Source organism: Diabrotica virgifera, chromosome 2 (assembly GCF_917563875.1).
Source record: "Diabrotica virgifera virgifera chromosome 2, PGI_DIABVI_V3a".
Taxonomy (NCBI): domain Eukaryota; kingdom Metazoa; phylum Arthropoda; class Insecta; order Coleoptera; family Chrysomelidae; genus Diabrotica; species Diabrotica virgifera.
Window position 1 is genome coordinate 174334061 of NC_065444.1, and position 18685 is coordinate 174352745.

An 18685-nucleotide genomic window follows, 5' to 3' on the forward strand; every position below is an offset into this window, starting at 1 on the left:
AAATATGAAAATTATAAGAGAAAAAGAACAAAAGTTAAAGAGATAGTTAGGAAAGAGAAAAAGAAAAGTTGGGAAAAATTCGGAGAAAAAATGGAAGAAAACAGCACAGAAAACGTAAAATTATTTTATAGAACACTGAAAAACCTAAGAAGCAACAAAGAAACGAAACTGAAACAAATAATGAACAAGGAAGGAATAATAATAAATGACGATAAAACAATAATGGAAAGATGGAGGGAACATTTCCAGCTGTTACTGAATGGAAATCAAGTGAACACAATGGAGAAGGAAAGCCACATAAAGAGAGTATCCATAAGAAACACGGAAAATCCAGAAACTATAGAAAAAGAAGAACTAGAAGAAGCAATAAGAAAGATAAAGATTGGAAAAGCACCAGGAAGCGATGAAGTAGCACCAGAAATGATGAAATATATAGGAATAAAAGCAAAAGAAAAATTGTTATACATATATAACCTAATATGGAAGAGAAAAGTAATACCCAGAGAATGGACAAATGCAGTAATTATACCTATATACAAAAAAGGAAACACAAGAGACTGTAAGAACTATAGAGGTATATCACTACTATGTGTAGCAGCAAAAGTATACTAAACCATAATAGAAAGGAAAATCAGAAAAGAAATAGAACATAAATTAGAGGACGTACAAAGTGGATTCAGGAAAGGACACAACACACAAGACCATATATTTACCATGCAACAAGTAATAGAAAAAGCATTAAAGAAAAATAGAGAAATATACCTGAGCTTTATAGACATGGAAAAAGCCTTCGACTCAGTCAAAAGAAAAGATATATGGGAAAGCCTAAAGAAGAAGGAAGTAAGCGAAGAACTGATAGAAGCAACAAAGAGTATATACATGAAAACAACAAATACAGTAAGAATGTTAAATATACAGTCAGAACCATTTGAAACAACTCAAGGAGTTAGACAAGGGGGAAGTCTCAGCCCAGTGCTATTCATAAATGTAATAGATGAGATAGAGAAAGAATGTAAGAAAACTTTCAAGAAATACTGCATCGGTTGGAACAGAATGCAAATGATAAACGCTGAGATGTGTATATTTGCAGACGACATAGTATTAATTGCGGAAACAGCAGAAAAACTGAAATACAACTTAGAGAAATGGAACCTAGAAGCAAGCAAATACAACTTAAACGTAAACAAAGAGAAGACTCAGATAATGAAAATATCAAGGAAACAAGGGACGGAAGATCAAATAGAAATAATGATAGACCAACATCAATTAATACAGACAAATTCATACAAATACTTAGGAACAGTAATCAACAACAAAGGAGACATAGAGGACGATCTTAACAACAGAATGGAAAACACAGGAAAACTATTCCAAGCACTAAATAGAGGATTCCTTAATAACAAAGAAATATCAACAAAGACCAAGATGACAATATACAAAACAATATATAGACCTACGGTGACATATGGAGCAGAAAATTGGATATTAAACAAAAGACACCAGAGCAGAATACAGGCAGCAGAGATGAAATACCTCAGAAGAACGATAGGAGTAAAAAGAACAGATAGAATCAGAAATGAAGAAATAAGAGAAAGACTCAAAATCAAGCCGATACTCGACTCAATCAAGAAGAAAAAATTGGCATGGTTCGGACATCTAACCCGGATGGACAATGATAGACAAGTGAAAAGAGTGTGGGAAGCCAAACCAATAGGTAAGAATAGAAGAGGAAGACCCATCAAAGAATGGAACAGTGACATTTCGCAGATACTGCAGAGTAAGGGTAAGACTTGGCAGGAAGCAACACAGATGGCATCCAATAGGAAGGAATGGAGAAAGTTCGTTAAGAGCTAGGACAATTCAGAAGATTGTAAAATATTGTAATTTATTGAATTGTAATTTAATGAATTGTATTATAAATGGCCCTACACCGAAAGGTACTAATGGGTCTACTGATTAAGTAAAGTAAAGTAAGTATAAACTTTAAAAACTTATAAATTTAACATTTTAATGTTAACAAGAATTTTTCCATTGACTGTTTGAGGTTGATTATTTGTGTTCTTATTTTGATTTGATATTTGTGCTAAAATATTTGCATTATACTCATCTTCAGTTTGATCCAAATTAGGAACTAATAGGTTTGTTCGTAGAACGATCAGCAACCGTTGCCAACCATCAGAGGCATGCGCGTTCCTAATCGACAAACTCTAACTGTTAACTGCGCAGCGCCAACGGTTAACTGCGCATGCGTCTGATGGTTGGCCACGGTTGCTGATCGTTTGGATCGTACTACGAACAAACCTATTGTATTTTCCTCTATTAAAAAATTATGCAACACAATAAAAGCCAAAGTTGTAGTTTGAACTTAAGTATAGGAGCTAAATATATGGTTATTAGTAGAACAGTAGTCCATATATTAAGTATCAATAAAAGATTTATAAATAATACCTACAAAAACACAAATAGATTCATCAAGAGATAAATTATATGTTTCCATTTTCCCACTGGGGCTATAGGCTAACTACAACTAAAGAAAAATAACTATTGTCAGCTGTTGAAGAACAAAAGGATGGAGTAATATCTACTGGTAGACCAACATACTGGCCTACCGATAGGAACAAAATTCCAGATCTGATAGATTTCTTTATTTACAAAAATATCTCAGCTAACTATTTGGATATCAATGATGGCTGCGACATGAACTCTGATCACTCACCGATAATTTTAACTATGAGTGATACAGTAATCAAAAAAGAGTTCAATCCAATATTGACTAATAAAAAAACTGACTGGGAGAGCTTCAAAATAAACATGAACACAAAATTAATCTTGCTGTGCCATTGAGAAACACCAGGCAACTTGATGACGAATTAGAATATTTTATAAAAACTATCCAACAGGTAGCTTGGGAAAATACTCCCACAATAACTCCCAGAACAAAAGGGAACAATTATCCAAAAGAGATTAGAGAACTGATATTAGAAAAAAGAAACTAAAAAAAAGGCAGCAATACAGAGCTCCACGAGACAAAACTAGTCTAAATAAAGGGAGATACAGAATATAAAAAATTCAACAATTGATTCTTTTTTAAGTGATTTAACAGCTGACCAGAACACAGATTATTCGTTATGGAAGGCAACAAAAAGAATGAAGAGACCAATTATTCATTCTCCTATCAAGTTCGAAAACGGCAACTGGGCTAGAAGTAACGAACAGAAGGCAGATCATTTAGAAAGCACGTTCAAATCCAACGACAATGATGGTGAAGAACTGAGATGGAAAGAACCATTCCAAACGGAAGAAAGAATAACGTTGACATCAGTTAGAGAAGTATCAACAGAGATAAAAGAGAATATAAATCCTAAAAAAGCTCCAGGTTATGATCTCATAACAGGAGAACTATTAAAAAATCTCCCAAGAAAAGCCATAGTTAAGCTGACAAACCTAATAAATGCTGCTTTTAGATTGAGATATGTTCCGAGACTCTGGAAAGTAGCCGAAGTCATTATGATCGCTAAACCAGGTCTTTTTAGCCTTCTATCGTCCACGTTTGGACATAGGCCTCTCCCAACTCCTTCCATCGGTCTCTATCCTGAGCAACATATTTCCAATTCGTTCCGGCTACTCTTTTAATATCATCAACCCATCTCATCTGTGGTCTTCCTCTCGGTCGTTTACTTTGGTAAGGTCTCCAATGTTGTATCGTGGCATTCCAACGTTGGTCTTTTTGTCTAACAGTGTGGCCTGCAAAGCTCCATTTAAGTTTGGCAACTTTTGTTGTTATGTCCTTAAACAAACCAGGTAAACCTCCTAATGAAGTGATATCGTATCGACCAATATCACTCCTTCCGGTGATGTCAAAATTATTTGAAAAACTCCTATTGAAAAGATTAAAACCAATAATAGAAAGAAAAAATCTTATACCATAAATAATTGATGGATTCGACCGTTACTTGATGGAAGTTCATTTTATCTCGCAATAAAACACTGAAAAACGTTTGTTTTTCTATACTTTCACAAAATTTATTACAACTATGTTATTACTACAGCTGTTTCGGCAAAGTGCCTTTCTCAAGTGATATATTTTACAATGTGTTTGCCTTTTTAAGTCTTTAACTGAAGAGGTTGAGGAGTGGGGAGCTGTTTGTCTCGAGTTGGTCATTCAGAATTATATCTGTATTTTTCAATTTATTAATTTCCATTGATTCTAAAAGTGATAGCTTAAGGCCTTTATTTTGAATATGTAGAATTTGAAACTCTTCATTGAAAGAATGATTATGATCTAGAAGGTGAAGTGCGTATGTAGAAGTGTCTGTTTTTCTATTGTTGAAAGCCCTTTTGTGTTCTGCTATCCGTTTGTCAAAAGTTCTGCCAGTTTGACCGATGTAAGTTTTCGGACAGTCACCACAAGTTAGTTTGTACACACCACTCTGTAGTTGTTTTCTCTTTCGGCTTTTATTGTTTTTAATATGTTTGCTTAAGTTGTTGTTAGTTCTGAAAGTTCTGTAGTTGTTTTCTCTTTCGGCTTTTATTGTTTTTAATATGTTTGCTTAAGTTGTTGTTAGTTCTGAAAGCTGGTGTTATTCCTTTCTTTTTTATGTATCTGGCTATTTTTGTATCAACAAAAATAGCCAGATACATAAAAAAGAAAGGAATAACACCAGCTTTCAGAACTAACAACAACTTAAGCAAACATATTAAAAACAATAAAAGCCGAAAGAGAAAACAACTACAGGGTGGTGTGTACAAACTAACTTGTGGTGACTGTCCGAAAACTTACAGCGGTCAAACTGGCAGAACTTTTGACAAACGGATAGCAGAACACAAAAGGGCTTTCAACAATAGAAAAACAGACACTTCTACATACGCACTTCACCTTCTACATCATAATCATTCTTTCAATGAAGAGTTTCAAATTCTACATATTCAAAATAAAGGCCTTAAGCTATCACTTTTAGAATCAATGGAAATTAATAAATTGAAAAATACAGATATAATTCTGAATGACCAACTCGAGACAAACAGCTCCCCACTCCTCAACCTCTTCAGTTAAAGACTTAAAAAGGCAAACACATTGTAAAATATATCACTTGAGAAAGGCACTTTGCCGAAACAGCTGTAGTAATAACATAGTTGTAATAAATTTTGTGGAAGTATAGAAAAACAAACGTTTTTCAGTGTTTTATTGTGAGATAATCTTATACCAAATCATCAATTTGGTTTCAGAAATAAACATTCCACTATAGATAAATTATATGTTCCCATTTTCAGCCGCCATTATGACATTTAGATATTTTACCAGCAGGTTTTACGTTTTTGCTTTTTGCGCAGAAATTGGCGCAGTTTTGGTACAAGAATCTGTGTCTGACACAAATTCTTGTATCGTTTCTTGTATCTATATATGACACTATGCATTTTTTGACATATCAGAAACGATAGGTACTAGAAATGATACCAAGAAAATGCATAGTGTCATACGGCCTTTAATTAATTAGGTTATACTTATTTTAAGGCTTTTTAACACTGATGGTGATAAAATCGTTCTGTTATGTGATGTAGCCCCTTATTTAGGCACTTTTAAATATACCTTTTACAAAGGATCTAGTATTTTTTTAACATAATTAGAGCAAATGAGGGCAAAGGGATGGGAAGAATGGGAAATATATGTTTTTCTTATGGAAAAGTAATGTTTAAATAAAAGATAATTTGCTTAATCTTTACATTCTATCTTAGAAAACTTACGTATATATTTGTTTTTAGGCTGGCATTGCTGCTGCTCCTGCAAGAGCTGTATCAGCTGTTAAAAACATGAACATTCCACAACAAATCAAGGACATCAAGTTACCCGACTTGCCGCAAGCTATCAAAGATTTGAAATTCTGACCTCAAGTAGGAAAATCATTACAAGACGTCCATATATCACCATTTCACATCCCCTCTGACGCTAGGTCGCTTTTAGAAGAACCTTCCTCTGTTAAATATACTTGATATATGTTTATGTACAGGGTGTTGTTCTGTAAATAGTGATACTTGCATTTTTGTCAGATAATATAAATACTCCGGTCAATATAGACATTTAAAATAACAAACATTCCCGGATAGCCAAATATTGGTGGAGAGTTGGGGTTTACCATTACAAAGAAAGTTTTAAAAAATCCCCATCGATCGTTTGTGTGCTACAAAAATTATTCGCGGTCAAAGGTCAAAATTTGAGGTCAAAATTTTTCTCTAAAAAGGTAACTTTTATCAAAAAAACCTTAAACCAAAGTTGTGGATCTTAAAATTTTGTACAAAAATGGCCTTCATGATTTTTTTCCTAAGAGTTACCATTCCTGAGATATCGCGATTCCAAGAGTCGTATTGTACACTTGAGTCCATGAAAGTGGCTATTAGTCCAATCACGGATTATATTATAAAATTTGACGTTATAAAATAAATAAAATTTAAAATTTTGGTGCAGAACTACAGCTACATTTGAAGCAGCTTAATAAATTCTTTGAATATCATTAGTGATATTATATTTGTTATAATATAAATATCTGAAAATAAAATATTTGCTTTTTGAAGTTATACTTCTTTAGGCGCGATATGAGGGTGAATTTTAATATGATTAAAACCTTCAATCTGGGCGCAGCCGCATTATAACTTTGTTCTGATTGGATGTTCAAATGACATGTCAAAAATTATCCAATATTGCAGCTGTGGTTTGGTTATGTATGGTTGTTGCGTTTTAAAATTTGTGGGAAGATAAAAAACAAACAAAAGTTAGTTAATAGTTATACTGCCTTTTTAAATAGTTTTCATATTATATTTTTGGACTTATTAACATAGAAGAGATGCCTGTTGCATGCCATTGTGGAAGGCCATCAAACTGTGACTAGTGTGATTGCGATTTTCAATCGCAAAATCACTGGTAAAAACCTATTAGCTCGAAGACGTAGAGAACTGTGGATAACATCAATCAACCGGGACGATCTACGATCTCACTTATTCAAAACTAAAGAATCGGAGAGTCCAGTACTTGAGTCTTTTATTACTGGTAAGTGATTTAAAAATAGTTGATCAAATTTTGTTATGACATTTAAACATAGCCACTTTACACCATGCAAGTAATTGCGAAATTTATTGCACTAGTTCTTGCAGCAAGAACTTCTGCAATAAGTTGCAACTAGCTTTCTCCAATACAATGATTACAGGGTGCAAGTATTTGCATAAACTGACATGAAATAGACAGAAACTTTGACCTACCATAAATTTTAGGTTATGTTGTTTTTATAAATTAAATGTGATTTTTTGAGTAGAGTTATCAGATATTAGATTAAAAAAGTTAGATTATTGAGAAAATTATAATATGTATTATATATTATAACAAAATCAATTAATACCTAATGCAAGTATTACCTATAATACATTATTCATTTACAAAAGGAAACAAGTTGTTACAAAAGAAATAAAAATAGAAAATAGTTTCTTTAATCCCTATGTTGTATAATTAAAGTTATCCACCAGAATAATGTTATCTGTGAAGCGGGAAAAAATTGGTAAAAAGTTCCTATAGTTTTCTTAAAAATTGTTTAGTTTGAAATTTAGGCTGACAGAATGTCAAAACAAACAGTGTAGCCTTAAAAGTTACTAAAGATATAACCAAATTACATAACCTATTTGGAAAATGTAAAATAAACCTACCTAGTATGTATGTAAAATAAACCTACCTAACCAACAAAATTTCTAAAAATATTCATCTAATATTGTTTTCTTGCTCTGTTTTGTTGTGTTGTAATATTTGAATTCGGTACACATCAAACTAATGTGGTTAAATTCGGAACTGTCAAGTTGTTCAGTTGCTCTATCTTCCAGTAAGATGCATATGCCCCGGTAGCCAATATCTAATGGTGCTGGAAATTGAACACAATGTACGTGGGTTCAATCCCCAATACAAACTTTTATGTTTTTTATACATTTTATGATTGTAAGTATATTATTATATAATTTTTTTTAAGAAAATACGTATTTAATTAAAATTTTTCCAACAATTATTGTTCAGAAATCATTTGTGGCATTTTTCAATGTGTTTGTTTGTGTTTAATTCTGTTATAAGTATAACTTCTTACGTGCGTACAAAGTACACACACATTCTTTTTTGTTATTTATTTCACTTTTACGGAAACTTAAACAAAACCATCCCTTAATAACTGTTAATGAGGTTAACTTTTTATGTAAATTAATATCAAAATAAAATACACTTACTATAAAATTTCAAACTCCAGTATAAAATTCGTGGTGAAAACAACTGTTGGTGTAATATAAATAACTTCTAAATTCAAAAACAGGACAAAAAATCCAATAAACTGACAGTGACAAGTAAACAAACCAAAACCGTCACAGATTTTACTTAGAGTTTGAAAACGTTCCCAAGCGTACCTATTTTTTTTACCTATATCTTTTCAATGTACTGGCTCTAGAGCGTTTATAAAAATAACATGTGTCTTTACTTAATAACAGGCGGTATTTGGTTTGTCTATAATTTCATGCGTGGAAGAGAATGAAGCTAGATAAAAAGTATGTGTTTTATCTCGCCAGGTATTAATGACGCACGGCTAAAGAAGCCTGGACTCAACTATACATGATATGCACACATTTCCACGCAACCTGTGAGGTAGTGTACTCGGCGCATTTTTTACCGTGGTTTCTCCTGTAGGTCTACTCCAATAACTGTCATGACAATTTTAAGGGAACATTACCTGTTAAGTTCTAGATATTATGGTCCTTTTCATAGGCATTTTTCAGTGCGTCACAAATGATAGAAAAAAAGGTAAGTCCGTGATAATACACATTTAATAACATTTATTCTAACATGACATTTTAGTTAAATCTGACAGTTGTCAAATTTTATTTGCAATTTGGCATAAAAACAGATCAATTGTGTTTATTGCATTTATAAAATGGCATTTTCTTTGATTTGAATAGTCTTATAAATTTTTTTTTTCTTTCCTTATTGACTTTGGATTACTTGATCCATTCAGCCACGATAGATACTAAATTACTGTTTGCTACAATATTCCAAATATAATAAGATTACGTACATACATACATACATAGGTAGATACTGAAACCAATAAAAATAAAAAAATACCAAAATGGGGGGGTGGAAACATTAAATTGAAATCGAGTCTTATAAATTGTACAGATTGTATTCGTAGATATATTATATAATTCGTAAATAATTTTTTTTTTCGATTATATCGCCATCTATCGACAACTAGAATAAATGTTATAAATGTCTTTAATCACGGACGTGCCTTTTTTCTGTCACATACAATTTAATGGGTTAGAAAGAAATCGAAAAACTGTAACGCACTGAAAGATGCCTATGATGAGAAAAAGAATACCTTATTGTTATTACTACTGATTATTGGGTCAACTATTGTTTTGATTTCTTTAGATATTTTAATCAGATTCATACTCTTGAAAGTCTGCTTCAACAGTCAAGTCTTTTCTTCCTCTTGCTGGATGTTCATAAATTGTTCAAATGTAGCTGAGGCATTGGTTTCTTCTTAAAATCACATGATGCTTCCTCTATTGTACTCAACTGGACATTTGAGCAAGACTGACCTTGGTAATTGGAACACGTTGGAGAACACAGCAACCCGACTTTACAGCCACATTTGGCACGACACCCTTTTTGCAATTGCAAAAAATAGTGTTAAGGAGTTTTTCTGGAGCAGGTGGGAGTAAAGTTTTAATCGGTTTCAGAGTATTATCTATCATTTTTCAACCCAAGTCTTCTGGATTCAGGTGATTGCCTAGCCATGTTTGAACTTGATAATATACTCGATACAAGTGTTAAATAGCAGATGCCGATGTTGGACGAAGAGATGATAGTTGTACTTGTTTCTTGTTTTGCGTATTTTTTACAAAAGTTAAGTATCGGTTTTTATCAATGAAAGTACTAGCCTTCTCAAGTTGTCTTTTCACTGCAGCGATTGAATTTTTCCGGGTGTATGATGTTCTGCAATCTACGTATATTATAACGGATTTTGAGTTTTTAAACTCATGTCTCAGTAAACTCATCACCTCTCGCGACACTCGCCTCGATTAAATTTGGCATTCTACGATCAACTGCAACTGCTTTATCTTCACTTAAAAGTTTATTGCAAATAAAGCAAAACTGAGACATCTTTTAAAGCTATAAAATATTACAAAAATAACCTAAATAGTGGACGCTTGCAATAAGTCCGTATATTCACTTGAACTGAACCTTTAGCACTAAAAGAAACATATAGGTATATGAACGAGACCTACGGACAATAGAATAGCCAGATGTTTTTCAAGGCCACGTGGGTAGAGGGGATTCAGTTAGGGACTGACTCTCTTTTGAATAAATGCTTTCAGAATAGTATACAGTAAAATCTGTGTTAACGGCCACCTGTCAAAACCGGCCACCTGAACTAGCCGGTCAGTTTCAAAGTTCCCCAAACCAAAATTTGTGGACTACAAAACCTGGTATTAGCGGCCACCTTTTTATATCGGCCAATATTTATGTCATTTTTAGTGACCGTTATTGACAGGTTTTAGTCTAGTATATAGAGATTAGAGACACAAATAGGTATTCATACGTGTCTTAACTGCCTGATACGACTATGTATGCGTGGCTTATATGTGCATATCATGTATAATATGACTCTTAGAACCGCGATATCTCAGGAATGGCAACGCTTAGGAAAAAAAATCATAAAGACTATTTTTGTAGAGAATCTTAAGATCTATAAATTTGGTTTAAGGTTATTTTTTGATATAACTTACCGTTTTTGAGAAAAATCCAAAAAACCTCACATTTTGACCCCGAATAACTTTTGTAGCACACATACGATCGATGGGGATTTTTAAAACTTTATTTGTAATAGTAAACCCCTGCTCTCCACCAGTATTTGGCTTTCCGGGAATTTTTGTTATTTGACCACTATTTTTATGTCTAAATTGACCGGATTAAAAGTAAGCATGGAAATTTGTGCTATGTACAAAAATAATATGCATTCAAATCGTTACAACAAAATATTTTAAAATGGTTCTAAGGACAAAAAATTAGTAAAATATATTTAGCAAAAGTAGTATTTTTTGCAGTATAATATCATTTCGACGGCAATTTTTTATGTCGTAATATAATAATTTATAATGTTAAAAAACGGAAATAGTGAACTGGCTTCAGTATCAGTTTTATGCATATCCAACAGCGTTTCTTATTTCAACATATTTTATCGTTAGTGCAAATTTACAATCTATTCTACACAAATATTAAAGTAATAAGTAAATAAGTGGTATTTTAATATGTTTGTACCAGGTACCATTTATTAATGGCTCTCCTTGGAGTCAGTAATGATCAAGATGGTCCTAGTCAAATTCATTTAAATTGAATGCATTTAAAAAGCATTGGCACGAAATTTTGCGCCTACGCTCTTATTTTATGTAATTTTTATTTTAATTTACATATGTATAATAAAAACAGTATTGTGATGTCAGAGGCAGTTGGAGTTAGAGAACCGTAAGATTGCAGCAGAATGCTACTTTTGTTTGGTTACACTGTTTACATATTTGGTGTAACAAAAAAGGTCATAAATTAAAGCATGTATTCTTGGACCAAAAATAGTTCGATTAAACCTAATTTATTTAAGTACAATTATTGTGCACATAAAAAAGTTACAGACCTTTAACATTGCAAAATGAAAATCGATTTTTTCCACTATATCGAAAACTATTAGAGATTTTTTATTAAACAGGGAAATTTGTGCACCCAATAAAAATGTTATGGTGGTTTTGTTCCCTTGAACTCCCCAAATATTGGTACGTTCCAATTAAAAAAATATTAAAAAAAAATCAATTTTCATTTTGTAACTTCAAAGAGCTGTAACTTTTTTTATGTACACATTTGTACTAAGGTATAATAAGTTAGGTTCAATCGAACTATTTTTTATTAGAATATGTGATTTAATTTATGACTTACCTTTTTGTTACACCCTGTATAAAACGTCGAATGACAAATTTGGTTTTTATTAGTATCTTAGACACATTTTGTTTTTATGGTTAAATATATTGAATTCACCGTTCTCTTAATTTGGTATTCTAAGTATTTATCAAGAATTCACTGTAAATTCTGTAGAAAAAGAAATTAATTAAGTATACTTATTCTTTCTCTGTATAGTGAGGGGCAAAATTATGGAATAAATTCATTTTTTCGAGAATGGGAGATTTTGGAGAGAAATATCAAAACAAGTCCACTTTTATTTTTAAATAATTATGATTTTTTGACATATACCTATATCATATTAGTGATGTTATCCATTTGAGCTTGCAGACGTAACCGATTTTTTTATGATAATAGGGGTCATGTGACAGTTGATTTGAAAGGTTATTCAATTCCCTTTTCAGTAATATAAACATCACCATAATTATTTATACAGGGTGGCCAAAAAATAAATTTTGAATTATGTTATTTCGCACAAAAAGAAGAATGTAATTTATTTTTTTCAAAATACATTTTATTGCTGTTAGAAAACAGAAAAAACATATTTATATGACAAATAAACTTTGCTTTTCGCTTAAATTAGATGTTCAAACGCCAAGAAACAGGTAGGTCGCAGCTTTAACATTGAATTTAAGCGAAAAGCAATGTTTATTTGTGAAATAAACCTTTTTTCTATATTGTATGACAGCAGTAAAATGTATTTTGAACTAAATAACATAGATTCATAGAAAATTCTTCTTTTTGTGTCAATTAATTTAATTGAAACATTATTTTTTGACCACTCTGTATAAATAATTATGGTAATGTTTATAGCAGTGAAAAAATAATTGAATAACCTTTCAAATGAACTAACACGACCTCTACAGACAACTACAGGAAAACTTTTTCCTTGTGGATTTTTAACACGACCTCATTCTCATTTAAAAAATGATAGATTACGTCATCCCGCTCATCACTAGTATGATACATACGCAAAAAAAAATCGACCTGTTTCGAGATTTCTCTCCAAAATCTCCCCTTCTCGAAAAATGAATTTATTCCATAATTTTGCTTCTTTCTGGATATTTAGATTTCCGCAAACAGTAGTTCTATTGTATTTATATATAAAAAGCGGGTACTTTTAATAGAATTTGAATAAGCGGTTTTATATATGTAATTTTTATTAAAAATAATAGTCTAAGAGCTAGTGAACCCTCCGAGTAACGGTCTTCCTGTAAGGCTAGAAATTTGTGGAGTGAGGAGTCCTAGTCATAGCATAACAACAATACCAACAACAAAGGCCAACAACAATGACCTGGCAGGCATCTGTCGTGCACGTCATCAGCCTTTTTATTTTTTAAAATATAAAATAAATAATATAAAAAAACTTACTTCTGTAATCTTCAAAATTTAATATCATTAAGTTTATTTATTGATAATTATAAAAAAAATTACAGGTGATTTGAGTTAGCAAAAGTATCTACCAGTTGAATCGAAAGGTGCATAGTTTAGGAGGTAAAATAAACTTTTTCCTGTAAAGTTTAAATTTAAGTAAGTGTTTGAGTAAGTCATTTAGAAGAAATGTGTACAATGACAGGCGGTTCTGAACAGCATAAGACCTTCACAGGTGAGGGAAAAGATTAGAGTGTTTTTTGTCTTTTTCCTAAAATTATTTTTTTTTGCATCAAACAAAGTTTTTTTTAGGTTTTTTGGATCATTGAAACCGAAAAGGTATTCATTGGCTTTTCTCCAACGCTGATAGTTTTTGACATATAAGCGATTGAAAGTTTAAAAATTGAGAGATCGGCCATTTTTAACTCTCAAAAACTATGTGAAAAGCTAAAAATTTCAATGTTGCCAAGGTAGGTTCTTTAAACATCGATTGATGAAATCCCGAAGAGCTTTTTGCAATACAATATCGAAAACGTCTTTGTTTTTTAATTGCTAATCAAGCGAGCGCAACACTATTTTCAACCGTTGCATCTAAATTTATGTGCATAGAAATCGGCCCACTTAAAAATTTGGTCATTTTTGATATCTCGTATTTCCTAGATCTGTTGGCCGATTTAAGTGATTTTTTTAGTATGTTATAGCCTTCAACAATATCGCTGTAATAATATTGTTGCTAAACGGGTAAATTTTTATTGTAAACCGGGTGCACGAATCAAACTGTGTTTTTTCTCAAAGTTCGCATCACCCTGTGAAATATTCTAGCATTTATAAAATTCTGAAATTGAAACCCAATTATAGCTTCAGGTTTTTATAATATTCTGTTTTTGAAGTTATACTTCTTTAGGCGCGATTGAGAGTAAAATTTCATAATACTGCGCGCATGCGCACACAGACAGTACGGCGTTTAGTTGCTGAATATTTCAAGTTATGTATAAATATATCAGTGCAAGAAAAGGTGTGAAAAGAATATATTAGTGTTTTTAGTAAATATATTTATTATAATTTTTGTGTCTTTGGATTTGTCTTCCTTGGGCGTAAAATAATAAAATATCTATTTTTATATTTCACTTGTCACCGTGATGTGTGATTATGTATATCCGAAACATCAATAAAAGGCGCCTTGATAGCCTGGTTGGTAGAGCATTGGACCAGAGATCGAAAGATCGCGAGAGCGCAGGTTCAAATCCCGGACAATTCATATTCTTTTTTTTTTTTTTTTTTTTTTTTTTTTTTTTTTTTTTTTGTTTAATGTTTGACATTGTTAAGTTTTGGTTAATTTTTGGTAATTATTGTTAATTTTTTGTATTGTAACTGTTAAGTATATTTATTTCGTTGAAATTATATAATAGAAGTATAACTTCTTACGTGCGTACAAAGTACAAACACATTCTTTTTTTGATTCATTCGTTTATGTTGGACAATAAAAAGTTGGGTACTTTAACAAAAATACATGTTCTTCATCAATACACGGTGTTTCTAAATACTTAAGTGCGACAAACTTAAGGGGTAATTCTGCATGAAAAAATAATGACAGTTTGCTTTATAAACGTATGTTTGCAAATATTTCGTTTCCGATATACGGGATGTTGAATTTTCTTTACAAACTGACGATTTATTTATTGTTTTAAAACCGGTTGAGATATTCAAATGAAATTTGGTGGGTTTTAAGCCGTACTTATTGTACATGTTTTGACATACAATTAATAATTTAATATTCACAATTAGCGCGCATACGGGTAATATGACCGATCATATTACCCGTATGCACGCTAATGGTGAATATAAATTTCTTAATTTTATGTAAAAAAATCGGCAATAACTATCTCTTAAAACCTACCAAATTTCATTTGCATATCTCAACTGGTTTTAGAGCAATAAATAAGTCGTCAGTTTGTAAGAAAAAATTCAACATCCTGTATCTCGGAAACACAACATTTGCAAACATAGCTTTATAAAGCAATTTGTCAATATTTTTCATGCAGAATTACCCCTTAAAGTTTGTCCCACTTATTTAGAAACACAGTGTATTGATGAAGAACATGTCTAGTTGTTAAAGTACATAACTTGTTTATTATCCAACATAAACGAATGAATCAAAAAACAGAATGTTAAGAAAACCTGAGGCTATAGTTGGGTTTTAATTTCAGTATTTTATTTTATTTAAAAAATCATTTAAATCGGCCAAAAGCTTTAGGAAATACGAGACATCAAAAATGACCAAATTTTTAAGTGGGCCGATTTCTATGCACGTAAGTTTATATTTATGAATATGCAAAAAATTTTCAAGTTTAAAAAAATTGTTTAAAAAATTTTTGATCCATTTTTGACATGCAAACATACAAATTTGTTATTAGGGAACCTTTTCAAGCAAGATGGTAAAAAATTGAATCAGAATATTTTTCCGCATATATATTTTCGTATAATATTACATATACTACATGCAACGGTTGAAAATAGTGTCGCGCCCGCTTGTGTTGACAAAGAAAAAACAAAGGGGTTTTTGATATTGTATTGCAAAAAACTCTTGGGGATTTCATAAATCGATGTTTAAAGAATATCTACCTACCTTGGCAACATTGAAATTTTCAGTTTTTCACATAGCTTTGGAGGGTTAAAAATGGCCGATTTCGCAATTTTTAATCGCTTATATGTTAAAAACTATCAACTTCAACACATACTCAAATTTAAACTTTACAGGAGAAAGTTTATTTTACGCTCTAACTAAACTATGCACCTTTCGATTCACCTGGTAGATACTTTTACTTACTCAAATCGCCTGTCATTTTTTTTCGCTTGTCATTAAATTTTGAAGGTTACAGAAGTAAGTTTTTGTATCTTATGTATTTTACATCTTAAAAATAAAAGGGTTGATGACGTGCAGGGCTGATGCCTGCCAGGTCATGGTTTAGCCTTGGTGTGCTATGACTTATCACTCTACAAATTTCTAGCCTTACAGGAAGACCGTTACTCGGAGGGTTCACTAGCTCTCCTACTATAAGTTATTTACAATATTTCGAAGAATATTATTCATTTTAAAAAGTATTGTATACGTATTACTCGTGATATTATTATCTCTCCTGTGTATTTAGGTTTGGATTAAAATGCAAGTATCAAAATTTTGAAATGATCTATTTTGTTAACTTTAACGTTAAATCCTTTTATTACTTATGTATAAAATACAAATAATCTCCATTTATTAAAATGATAGTTAAATTACAATATTTAAATTACATATAGTAGTTTTCTTCCTATTTTTTAATCATATTTATTCCTATTTCGCTATTTTGTTTACGGTTTTATGGTATTTTCAAACGTCGCATTTGCCTAGCTTATTAATGAGATTGAAGAGCCAACATCAGCGTGTCATCAATATTACTTTGGGAGATAGTAGCACACCCTTTTTCGAAAAAAGCTTCTACGAAGCTTTGGCAACAGTACGTCGGCAATATATTTTACATTTACTAAGACTCATTTGTGACAATATACCTACTCATAGGCCAGCTAAATAGAAGTAATAGAAAACAATTTTATTATAAGTAAATAAAAAATATTGTTTATAAAAATAAACCAAAATTGGTGAAAATTTTATTAAGAGCGTGTATTTTGGTTTTTTATTTAATTTTAAAATTTAAATTTTAAACCATTGATGATATTTCTAGAATAAAAAAATCATCCTAAAACTTTATATGCTTGCCTTAGAATTCGAAATATTTTTACGTAAAATTTACTTACCTACCACAATTAATAATAATCTATTTTTTCAAATAGTCCGACAACTTAGTTCTATTACACAAAAATGTAATACATAAATTAATTATAAACAAACACTACTTCCCTATGTATCAACACTAACGAATTCCAATATCTTAAAAAATAATACACTACTGCACTGAACAGATATCGATATAGATAACAGAACAGATAAGCATTATTTTATTACTAAGCTGTTATTTTTAATTATTAACAATGAGCGCTAAGCGCGTATTAGCCGGTCGCCAATGGTGAGTGTGAAAGAGATGCACCATTCCGGTCGTCCAAAGGTGCATCTCATGTAATAGGCGACTACCATGACGAAATGAACGGTGAGTCTTTCGAAGATTGGTTTGAAAAGAAACTCATTGCAAAAAATGTGGCTGTAATGGATAATGCTCCATATCATTCATGCAAACAAAATTTGCATGTGCTCCTGCACATTTCCTGAACAAAAGAAGCTCCTGGAACAATCATCAAATTTATGAATGGTTACGAGAGAAGGATATATTTTATGAAGATTATTTGAAGTCGGAACTATTAGATGTAGCAAACAGTTATATGCGACAAGTATAACATCGAAACTTTGATAGATAAATACGGTGTAGAGTAGAAGTATTACTATTGCCTCCTTGTAACTGCGAGCTCAATCCGATAGAGATGGTTTGTAGTCAAGTTAAACATTACGTTACTGTCCGAAACACTGTATTTTAAAAAGATCGCGTGCAACAACTCATAGATGAAGCGTTTGCCATTGGGTGCGTTCACCAGACCAGTGCGCTATGTCAGCGCTTTGAAACTGTTGATTTTTCGGGTGAACGTCACTGTCAATTTAGGCTAAACTTCAACGTGTTGACGAATCGGTCGCCATTTTATTCAACGTAGGATTTGCATCGCTTTAATATTGAACGTATTTAAGAAATATAATGGCGCGCTCATTTGAAAATATTTACTTTTACAATGGGTTTAATTATAAAGTAATTGAAAATGAGGAGATACATAATTGTATATGTTCACGAAATTGTAAATATGTGTATTGAGGAATAATATTTTCAACATAATTCATATTTCTCGTGACATTATTTCTTTAATATTATCATCATCCAATGGTTCTGCAAAGTCTAGCACAGCAGCACTAAAAATTACTTCTTGCAAGAATAAAGGTAGTATATTGGGTATCCATTTTTGAATTAAATTTGTTTAAGACACGTCCAAGTTATCGTTGAACGATATAACTAAACAAAAACAACGAAGCTCGTTTTAGGTTAAGTTTATAGAACAGGTGACAACTGGACAACACAAACAAAACCAACTATGAAAGTGTCAAACGGAAAAAATACCATTCACCAGACTGAACGTAGTTTTAAAGCGCTTAAATACAGCTGTTCAGTTGAAACTTAAACTGATTATTTCTGGTGAACGCAGCCATATTGTCTCTACTGAAGAGTGGCAAAATTTAAAAATACGCTATGTCACCAGAGTTGA

The 18685-nt window shown here is 31.6% G+C and overlaps 1 protein-coding gene across 1 annotated transcript in view; it reads left to right on the forward strand.

Moving 5' to 3' along the window:
• LOC114333827 (AP-3 complex subunit sigma-1) overlaps positions 1 to 16680 on the forward strand; it is a 29910-nt gene extending 13230 nt beyond the window's left edge. Inside the window, exon 4 of the mRNA XM_028283816.2 lies at positions 5761 to 16680. Within this exon, the coding sequence (XP_028139617.1) occupies positions 5761 to 5883 (123 nt within the window). The 3' untranslated portion in view covers positions 5884 to 16680. The remainder of the gene's footprint in view (positions 1 to 5760) is intronic.
• The last annotated feature ends 2005 nt before the right edge of the window (positions 16681 to 18685 follow it).